Below are 10,059 nucleotides of genomic sequence, written 5' to 3'. Positions count from 1 at the left end.
GGCCAATGGGAGCGCCGGGGCGGCGGCGTTTGAAAGCGGCGCGAGGCGGGGGGGGCGGGGGGAGGCCAACGGCCCGGCGGGGCGCTGAGGCGAGGAGAGGCCGAGGAGAGGCGAGGGGCGCGGCGGGGGCTGCCGGGAAGGGGGCGGCCCCGCGGTCATGGCGCACAAGCAGATCTACTACTCGGACAAGTACGACGACGAGGAGTTCGAGTACCGGTGAGTGGAGGGGGGCGGGGGGGGCGCCGGTAAACCGGGGAAAAACCGGGGAAGGGAAGGGGGGCGGAGGGGGCGGGGCGGGAACGGCCGCCGGTAACGCCGCCCCTGAGGGAGAGGGGCACCGGGAGGGGGGGCGGGGTGGGGTGGGAGGGGCGGCGGGGGGAGAACCGGGGGGGGCGGATGGGGTGGGGATGGGGCGGCGGAGGGGCCCTGGGGCGGTGGGGGAGCACCGGGGGAGGGGAGGGGGATGGGGTGGCAGCCCCGGGGGTAGGGGAGGGGTTGGGGGGGGCTCGGGGTGGATGGGGAGCAACGGGGAAGGTGAGGAGCCCCGGGGGTACCGGGGGGAACCGGGGGGGGGGACTGTGGGGGGGTCCGGGGTAGGGGGAGGAATCGGGGGGGAGCCCCGGGGGTGGGGGAGGGCAGGGGGAGAGCTCCAGGGGTGGGGGGGGAAAACGGGAGGAGACCCGGGGGTAGGGGGAGGCCGGGGGGAGCCCCATTGGTTGGGGGTGGTTATTGGGGGGGGGTTCAGAGCGGCAGGGGAGCCCCAGGGGTGGCTGAGGAGCCCCGGAGGGATGGGGGGGAGCCCCGGGGCTGGCCGTGCCCCCCCGCCGGCCCGGTGTGAGCCCCCCCCGCGGCGCCGCAGGCACGTGATGCTGCCCAAGGACATCGCCAAGCTGGTGCCCAAGACCCACCTGATGTCCGAGTCGGAGTGGCGCAACCTGGGCGTGCAGCAGAGCCAGGGCTGGGTGCACTACATGATCCACGAGCCAGGTGAGGCCCGCGGGGGCTGCCCCGGGACTACGTGCCCCGGGCTGGCTGCGCCCCTCACGCTCCCCTCACGCTCCTCACTGTCCCGCAGAGCCGCACATCCTCCTCTTCCGACGGCCGCTGCCTAAGAAGCCGGAGAAGTGAACGGCGCCGCTGCCGGCCGGGCCACCGAAGCACCTTCCTGCTCCTCTCCCGTACCCCCGGCCCCCAGGAGCCCCCCACGTGCCCGCCCGGCGGCCCCGTGCCCCCCCCCGGGGGGTCTTGCTCTGCCCGGCCGGGGCCGAGCCACAGGATGCCCATGAGCGACGGTGCCGTCGGGGCAGCCGTGGCGGCTCGGCCCCATGCTGCGGGGTTGGGGATCTCCAAAGCTTCAATAAAGGACGTTTGGGAACTGCCGTGTGCTGCCGGTGTACCGGGGGGGGGGGGCAGGAGGGGGGTCCCGGCACCGGGAGCAGCTGCCAGTGTGCCCCTGGTGCCCCGGGGGGGCTTCCCGGGGGGGCATTGCCCTTCCCTGGGGGGCTGGGGGTGGTGGTGGGGCTCCCGGTGCCCGTTTTGGGGACGGGAGGAGGGGGCGGGGGGGTCCCGGTGCCCGGGGGAGGCGGGGGAGGGGCACCCGCCGCAGGGCTGGGCGGGCCCAAGTCCCCGAGGAGGGGGGGGAGCGGCCCCCCCGCCCCGCAGCCATGGTTCCGTCTCCCCTCACCCAATCAGAGCTCGCAGCGCGCCGTGACGTGCACCCCCGCCGGCCAATCAGAGCGCGGGGAGGCGGCGCGGCCTTGCCCGGTGCACCGGGGCCGGCCCCATGCGGGTGGCGGCGGCGGGGGGGGGGGCGCGGCTGCGGGCCCTGCTGCGGGCACGGCGGGACTCGGCCTCCCGGGCCATGGCCGGGCCGGGGCCCGCCGCCACCGCCGGGATCATCGTCATCGGGGACGAGATCCTCAAGGTGCGGCCGGGAACCGGGAGCGGGGGGGACACCGGAGGGGACCGGGGGGGGTGCTCCCGGTGTAAGGGTCGCGATCCCGGGGTAACGGGCGCGTGCCCGGTGTACTGGGCATGTTCCCGGTGTAAGGGTCATGATCCCGGTGGAAGAGGCACGTGCCCGGTGTACTGGGCATGCTCCTGGTGTACCGGGTACATTCCCGGTAGTATAAGGGTCGTGTTCCCAGTGTAACGGGCACGATTCCGGTGTACCGGATGTGTTCCCGGTGTAAGGGTCATGGTCCCGGTGTACCAGGCATGTACCCAGTGTACCTACCGGGTATGCTCCTGGTGTGCTGGGCACGTTCCCGGTGTACCAGGAGTACTCCCGGTGTACCGGACACATTCCGGGTGTAAGGCTCATGATCCCGGTGTACTGGGTGTGCTCCCAGTGTACCGGGCATGTACCCAGTGTACCTACCGGGCGTGCTCCCAGCATACCGGGCACATTCCCAGCATACCGGGCACGTTCCTGGTGTAAGGGTCACGTTCCCGGTGTTCTGGGTATGCTCCCGATGTACCGGGCGTGAACCCAATGTACCTACAGGGTGTGCTCCCGGTGTACCGGGCTCATTCCCGGTGTAACGGGCGCACCCCCTTAGGGCCACACTCAGGACACCAACTCGTTCTTCATGTGCCGGCGGTTGCGCTCCCTGGGCGTGCGCGTGGCCCGCGTCTCGGTGGTGCCCGACGAGGTGGACGCCATCGCGGGGGAGGTGGCCGCCTTCGCCTCCCGCTTCACCTTCGTGCTCACCTCGGGCGGCGTCGGCCCCACGCACGACGACGTCACCTTCGAGGCCGTGGCCAAGGCGTTCGGCGAGCGCGTGGTCCCGCACCCGGAGCTGGCGGCGCTGGTGCGCGACGTCTTCGGCGAGACGGAGGCGCGGCGCCCGGCCATGAAGCTGGCGCTCGTCCCCGAGTCCTCGCGCCTCCACTACGGCACCGACCGGCGCACCGGCGGCGCCTTCAAGTACCCGCTGGTCAGCGTGCGCAACGTCTACATCTTCCCCGGCATCCCCGCGCTGATGGAGCGCGCCCTGGACGGGCTGGGCCACCTGTTCCGCAGCGAGCACACCCGCTTCCACTCGCGGGCCGTCTATGTGGCGGCCGACGAGGTGCTCATCGCGCCCGTGCTGGACCAGGCCGACGCCGCCTTCCGGGGCCGCGTGAGCCTGGGCTCCTACCCGGACTGGGCCAGCAACTACTACCGCGTGAAGCTGACGCTGGACTCGGAGTCGGAGCAGCACCTGGAGGAAGCGCACCGCTTCCTGGTGGAGAAGCTGCCCCCCGGCGTGGTGGTGCCGCTGGTCACGGACCCCGTGTCGCTGGCGGCCACCGAGGTGTACGCCCTGGCGGAGTCAGGTACCTCGTGTGCGGGCCCTCGTGCTGCGCCTGCACGGCCCCCGTAGCCCGGGCAGGCCCCGAGGGGCCGGGGCAGTGGGAAGGGCAGCCCGGGGGATCAGCACCGTCAGTCTCTCGGCCCCAGGGTGCTGCCCCAGGCTGTTTGGGGGCAAAACGAGCCCCCAGGAGGGAGCTGGGCCCTGGGGCTGAGCCGAAGCAGCGTGGCCCTGGGCAGGCAGCAGTGCCAGCAGGCAGCGAGTGTCCCCTCCCAGCAGGCTCGGCCCTGGGACAGAAGGTGGCAGCAGCACTGCGGACCATCGAGGAGGCTTTGGACCGCTACAGCCTGGCCCAGCTCTGCGTCGGCTTCAATGGAGGCAAGGACTGCACGGCCCTGCTGCACCTTGTCCATGCCGCCCTGGAGAGGTACCCAGCCGCGGGGCTGCCCCGGCACAGCCTGGGGCAGGGTCACGGGGGTCCCCCAGCCCTCAGCTGGGGCTCTGGGGCTCTCCTTTGCGTCCTCTGGGGCAGTGAGCAGATCGCTGGGGCCCACCTGGTGGGGTCTGCGTGGCTGCCCTGCCTCGAGTCTCCATCCGCTGGGGCCCCTCAGTGACGGGTCTCTCCCCAGGCGGTACCCGGAGAGGCAGGAGAAGCTGCAGGTGCTCTACATCCGCACCGTGTCCCCCTTCCCTGAGCTGGAGCAGTTCATCCAGGCGACCGTCCAGAGGTACGGGACGGAGAGGGGCCGGTCCCCGGGCAGGGGACGAGCGGTGCCTCCCGCAGCCCGGCTGGCAGCTGCCCGTCCTGCCCGCCAGGTACAAGGTCCAGCTGTGCACCGTGGAGGGCTCCATCCGGGAGGCCCTGGTCGCCCTGAAGGAGCAGCAGCCGCAGCTGGAGGCTGTCCTGATGGGCACGCGGCGGACGGACCCCTACTCACGCACCCTGACGCCCATGTGCATGACGGACCCCGACTGGCCCCAGTACATGCGGGTCAACCCCTTGCTGGTGGGTGCGCTGCCTCAGCTGCCTCTGCCTGCACGAGGGACAGGGGCAGGGCTGCTCGAAGCGATGGGGAGGGAGCAGCATTCATCCTTCCTCATCCCTGGGGGCTTTTCTCCCAGTTTCCCCACTCCCCTTGGTATCTCCCACCCTGCTGCCTGGCTGCGGGCACCCTTCACTGCAGCCTGGTGCTGGCAGGCAGGGCACGTTCCTGCACATCGGTGGCTTTTGTCACATTTGGGGACGTGCTGGGAGGGACAGGCGCGCTTTGAGGCTGTGGGCAGGGGGTGGTGGATTCCCACGGGGGCTGGCTGCCCCCTGTGCGCTCCGGGCCGGGGTGAGCTGGCTTCCCTGGGGCAAGCGGGCAGCCTGCAGCGATCCCTGCACCATTTTGCTCACAGGACTGGACGTACCGGGACATCTGGGAGTTCCTGCGCAAGCTCTTCGTCCCCTACTGCATCCTCTACGACAAGGGGTGAGTGCTGGGAGCTGCTTGGCACGGCGATGCCCTGCTGGAGGAGGACAGAGCGTGGGGCCGTGCTCCTGGGGCCACTCCCAGCCACGTTTTCCCTCCGCAGCTACACGTCCCTGGGGAGCATGGCCAACACCACCAAGAACCCGGCGCTGCGCTACACCGACGCCCGGGGCCGCGAGAGCTACCGGCCCGCTTACGAGCTGGAAAACGAGGAGGAGGAGCGCACGGCCCGGCAGTGAGAGCCCGTGGGCTGTGCTCGGGGGAGCTGCGCTGAGACCGCCGCCTGCGGGGTCTCCATCGGGTGTCCCTGCAGGGACAGCGCTGCGTCAACCCACCGAGTGCCAGCTCTGAATAAAGCTGCTGTGCTCAGCCTGTGCTCCACGCCTCATGCGGGCTTGGCTCTGCTGCTCCCTCCAGGCCCTGCGGGGCTCCAGCGGGAGCGTGAAGCGGGCTGAGGCCGGCTCTGCCCGAACAAAAGGGTCCCCGGGCAGTGCCCCCTCCCCGTGCACGTCACCGCGGCGGCTTTTGAAGCGCAGAGAATGGAGCAGGTTCCAGCACTTGCCCCGGGGCCCTCGTGGCCACACAGCTGCCTCCCCGCTGTCACCCTGCATTCGCTGCAGATCCCTCGGCCATGCCTCTCCTGCGCACCGCGGCGGCACGGCTGCCGGGCGCCCCGAGGCGAGCGGTGAGGGTGGCGGCACTGCCGGCACCCAACGGCGATTCCTTGGGGCTGCGCCTCGGCTCCTGGCTGCTGCGGGTGCTGCGGGAGTGCACCTACCTCCTGCTGTGCAGCTGGTGCATCCAGGAGCTGCTGGATTAGGGCACGGGACCCCCGCGCCCCGGTGAGTGCCCGGCTCTGCCCATTGGAGCAGGGGAGCCCTGCTCCGGGTGGGGTGCGAGGGCCCAGCCACGGTGTTGAGGGGGTGATGGGGTGGGGGGACGTGGTCCTGGTGGTCCCCAGGGGTGGGGAAGGGTTTGGGTGTCCAGCTGTGATGCTCTGGGGGTGGGGATAGGGCACGGGGCCCCGGTTTTGGTGCCAGTGGGGGTGATGGGTTGGGGGGTCCCAGCCCGCGCTGCTTGCAAGGTGAAGGCTGTGGGTGCCCAACCATGGTGCCCCCCGGGGCTCCTCACCCCTCTTTGCCTCTCTCCCCTCCCCAGGACTTTTTGTGGCTCCGTGATGGCTCTGCCCTGCCCTGCACAGCCCGCAGCTGATGGACCCCCAGCACCAGGACGTGGCCCAGCCCGTGGCCCCCTCGCCACCCAGACCCCAATAAACCTGAGCAGTGTGTGACTGGCTGCGTGTGCTTGGGAAGGTGTCCCCACGTGTTCCCCCAACTGTACCCCCAAAACTTCCACCCTCTGCGCCCAGCTACGACCTCTACAACATCCCTGCCCTGCGGTGCCAGGACCCACCGCCCCCACCTGAGGGTCCCCAGCCCCCTTGGTGGACGGGGGCCAGTGCCGGGGGCCGTGGCCCCGCTGCCCCCTCTGCCGGGTTATCTGCTGTGACTCAGCCCCTTGTTTAGCGAGTGCCTCCACTTGTCCCCGCTCCAGGCTGTTTCCTGCCCTGGCCCTGCACGCCCGGCCAGCACCAGCGCTGCCAAGAGCCAGCGGGAAGCCGCCGGAGCAAAACGTACCCCGAGGGCCCGGCAGGAGCTGCAGCGAAGGTCGCGGGATGCACGGGGCACCACGGCCCTGGGGGCTGCCCACGGTCCCCTGAGCCCACCGTGCCCCGGAGCTGGCCGGGCCACTGCGGTGCCGGGCTGGCCCCGGTGCAGGGGCTGCCTGCAGCCCTGTCCTGCTGCAGGGGAAGCTCCGCTCGCCCCGGCCGCGGCGGGAGCGCCTGGCGCCAGCACGGCCTCCCTTATCTCGGCGGGAAGTTGGGAGCAGGAAGCGCGGCCCCGCGCGGGATAAGGGTCCCGTTTACATTAGCTGCTTTGTTGTGGCGCGGGCTCCCACCCTTGCAGAGTGCCCGCGGGGGGGCCTGGCCGCAGGGACGGCCGGGGGGCCCTGGGGGGCAGCGGGGACCCCTGCCTGGGGGGGCTCAGCCCATCCCTGCGGCCCCGTCTCGTTGCTGCGGGCAGGGTTGGGGGCTTGCAGACGGTGCCGTGGTGCTGCGCCCCGCTGCTCCCCCTTTTCCCAGCACGGCCCACGTGCCCGGGGCTGTGCCAGCACGGCCCCTCCCTTGCAGCCATGTGTCGCCGCGGTGCTCGGTGCCCTCCGGGCTCCTCGCCACCCCCCTGGCCGTGCCCGACAGCCTGGGGAGACAGCCTGGCTCCGGCAGCCCTGCGGGCAGCGGGGCATCCCTGCCCACCACGGCCCACGCGTCTGGCGCCTGCCCCGCTGCCGCCACGTCCTGGCCCCGGCCGCAGCTCAGCCCAAGGCCTGGACGCCACGAATCAATGAATTTCCCAAACGGGGAGGTCCGGGGGAGGAGAGAGTCCCGGCACAGGAAAAAGTCCTGGCTGCGGCGCGCCGCGGGCAGAGCGGTCCTGGCCGCCCCGAGAGCACAGCCCCACGCGCAGCCCCGGCTCCTCGCACCCAGCTCCGCTGCCCACCGTGAGTCAGACCCCTTCCCCCGGGACCCCTCACCCAGTGGGGATCCCTGCCTTGGGGCAGGCAGGCTGCCCTGCACGGGGCTTTTTTTGGGGGGTTGGGGGTCACATCCCCAGGTGAGCCTGGGGACCTGGCACAGAGCGATGCAGGGCACCGCAGCTCCGTGTGCGCTGGGGCCAGCGGGGGGGCAGATGGGGCAGCCCCCAGGGGCACAGCATTGCCCTTGGGGTAGGAGGGGGGGACCCAGTGTGGCGCAGCGAGTGACGCCTGTCCCTGTCCCCCAGCTCGTCGCTGCTGCCCCATGTTCCGCTCGCGTCGTGCCGCGCTGGTGAGGCGGCTCTGGCGGCAGCGCTGCGCGGCGCCCGGCCCCGAGGACGGCCACGGCGCCCTGAAGCCCGCGGCACATGCCCTGTTCAAGAAGCTGAAGGACGAGGAGCTGGAGCTGCTGGTGCAGGCGGTGGAGAGCCGGGGCGCCTGGGAGTCCGGCTGCGTCTGGGCGCCGCGGGGGGACCCACGGGGGGCCAAGCAGGCGCTGCCCCCCCAGGTGCTGCTCTGCCGCCTGTACCGCTGGCCCGACCTGCGCCAGCCCCACGAGCTCAAGCACCTCTCCTACTGCCAGAGCGCCGGGGGCCGCGGGGGCTGCGGGGACGCGGCTGCGCTCTGCTGCAACCCCCACCACTTCAGCCGCCTGGCTGTGCCTGGTGAGTGTCCCCCCACTCCCCCAGACCCCCGTCCTTGCCCCCCCTTCCCACCCTGCTGCCCTCCAGCATCTGGTCCTTGGGGTGGGCTCAGGGGGGGTTGAGGGGGCTTTGGGGGGGCAGGGGGCTTTGGGGGGCCAGGGCGCATGTCCCAGCTCCTCACCCAGTCCCTGTCCCCCCAGAGACCCCTCCGCCCCCCTACTCGAAGTCGTCCTTCAGCCCCTCCTGGCCGGCCGAGCCCGAGCACCCCCAGCTCCTGGAGTTCAGCTACAACCGCGTGGAGTGGCGCGGTAAGGGGCAGCGACGCGGTGCCACAAAATTGGGGAGCGGATCTGGGAGGCAGCAACGGGATGAGGGGTTCCTGCCGGGGGAGCCAGCCTCGGCCTGGCCCCCTCCCGCGCCACTCCTGTTATTTTTGGCCGTGCCGGACTCCCCGCCGGAGGAAGCGCTGCCCACGGGGACACACACAATGTGCCTTGACGCACAAAGCCGCGGCTCCAGCCTGGCTGCTGGCCATGAGGCTGCTCCATGGCAGGGCTCCACCTTCCCCTCGCAACGACGGGGACCCCCCCTCGCCGCAGCCCATGGCCCCCAGGGACAATGCCTGGGGCTGCCCTGGGCCTACGTGCCGGCGCTCAGCAGCTCCGGTGACTCATGTCCCGCACCGGAGCCGGCCGTCCCGTACTGCCGGGACATCCTGGCGGGACAGCCACGGGGTGCCGCGGCCGTTTGTCCGCTCCGCCAGCCCCGGTGGGAGCTGGATGCCCCGCGCATGACCCGGGGGCATAAAAAACTCTGTGCCCCCATCCCTCAAGGCTTCACCTTGGCCTGTGCTGCCAGGTGCCTGCGCGGCATCGGGCGCTGCTCTGCCTGGCACCAACGTCTCTGCTCTCCCCCGACAGACACCAGCCTCTCACGGAGCACCATTAGGGACGGCTACTGGTGCAAATTGGCCTACTGGGAGCACCGGACGCGCGTGGGCCGCCTCTACGCCGTGCACGAGGCGTCGGTGAACGTCTTCTGCGAGCTGCCGCGGGGCAGCGGGTTCTGCCTGGGCCAGCTGCCAGCAGCACACCGGAGCCAGGCCGTGCGCCGCGCGCGGGGCAAGATCGGCCGCGGGCTGCTGCTGAGCCGGGAACCGGGCGGCGTGTGGGCCTACAACCGCAGCGAGCACCCCATCTTCGTCAGCTCCCCCACGCTGGGGCCCCCTGGCGCCCGTGGGCTCGCCGTCCTCAAGGTGCTGCCCGGCTACTCGGTGAAGGTGTTCGACTACGAGCGGGCGGGGGGCTTGGCCGGCTGGCGGCACCCCGGGGACGGCCCCTGCGACACCCACAGCGTCCGCATCAGCTTCGGCAAGGGCTGGGGGCCCTGCTACTCCCGGCAGTTCATCACCTCCTGCCCCTGCTGGCTGGAGGTGCTGCTGAACCAGCCCCGCTGAGCAGCCAGGGGGTGATGGGGGCAGTGGTGGCAGGTCCCCCCAAGCTGGGTGCAAGGGGGACACGAGCCGTGGGGCCCCTCTGCCTCACCCCAGCCTCTTTTTTCCCTGGCTGTGTGGCCACGGGGCTGTCCCGACCCATGAGACCCCTTCTGGGACCCCCCCACCCCAGCCCCACTGTGGGGCCGTGCCCCCAAGCCTGGCTCTGCACCCACTGCCACAGGTCTCTCGCTAATGCGGGGCATTATTTAATCTCTCTTTTTTATTTTATTGGTTAATTTTATTTTAATTTATCTTATTTTTGTAAGAAAGAAAAAAAAAAAAGTAAAACGTAGGAGTTTTAGGGATGTAGAGTGGGCACCCAGGGAAGGTGGCTGGGGCAGGGTGTGCAGGGGCTGGGCAGGTCTGGAGGAGGCAGGGGGGCAACAGGAGGGGTGTGGGGGCAGAGCCCCAGAGCCCCCAGCGGGCAGGGGGCTGCAGATGCAGGGCCCCTGGGGCATGGCAAGCGTGGGGGGAGTCGGGGGGAGCAGAGCTGGGGGAGTGTGGGGCAGGTGAGCACAGCTGGAATTTGGGGAGGTGAGCACAGCTGGAATGTGGAG

At 71.2% G+C, this 10,059-nt stretch overlaps 3 protein-coding genes across 3 annotated transcripts; all 3 read left to right on the top strand.

Annotated features, from left to right (window-relative positions):
• Nucleotides 1-57: 57 nt before the first annotated feature.
• CKS1B (CDC28 protein kinase regulatory subunit 1B) lies at nucleotides 58-1,373 on the top strand. Its single transcript, XM_082781037.1, has 3 exons — nucleotides 58-216; nucleotides 860-987; nucleotides 1,076-1,373. Exons 1-3 carry the CDS (start codon nucleotides 158-160, stop codon nucleotides 1,126-1,128), a joined length of 240 nt encoding a protein of 79 aa, XP_082637163.1. The 5' UTR covers nucleotides 58-157; the 3' UTR covers nucleotides 1,129-1,373.
• Nucleotides 1,374-1,792: 419 nt separating this feature from the next.
• FLAD1 (flavin adenine dinucleotide synthetase 1) lies at nucleotides 1,793-5,140 on the top strand. Its single transcript, XM_082780853.1, has 7 exons — nucleotides 1,793-1,924; nucleotides 2,562-3,321; nucleotides 3,576-3,723; nucleotides 3,926-4,024; nucleotides 4,113-4,302; nucleotides 4,698-4,771; nucleotides 4,875-5,140. The coding sequence occupies exons 1-7, from the start codon at nucleotides 1,862-1,864 to the stop codon at nucleotides 5,008-5,010; spliced, it is 1,470 nt and encodes a 489-aa protein (XP_082636979.1). The 5' UTR covers nucleotides 1,793-1,861; the 3' UTR covers nucleotides 5,011-5,140.
• A 1,932-nt stretch (nucleotides 5,141-7,072) lies between these two features.
• Nucleotides 7,073-9,925, top strand: LOC309888656 (mothers against decapentaplegic homolog 6-like). Its single transcript, XM_082781095.1, has 4 exons — nucleotides 7,073-7,330; nucleotides 7,612-8,028; nucleotides 8,208-8,315; nucleotides 8,928-9,925. Exons 1-4 carry the CDS (start codon nucleotides 7,174-7,176, stop codon nucleotides 9,461-9,463), a joined length of 1,218 nt encoding a protein of 405 aa, XP_082637221.1. The 5' UTR covers nucleotides 7,073-7,173; the 3' UTR covers nucleotides 9,464-9,925.
• Nucleotides 9,926-10,059: the final 134 nt, after the last annotated feature.

This window comes from Aythya marila (genome assembly GCF_965140915.1).
Source record: "Aythya marila genome assembly, chromosome: 29".
Classification (NCBI taxonomy): domain Eukaryota; kingdom Metazoa; phylum Chordata; class Aves; order Anseriformes; family Anatidae; genus Aythya; species Aythya marila.
Note: the sequence above shows the minus strand (reverse complement) of the source record. Positions and strands in the feature narration are given on the sequence as shown.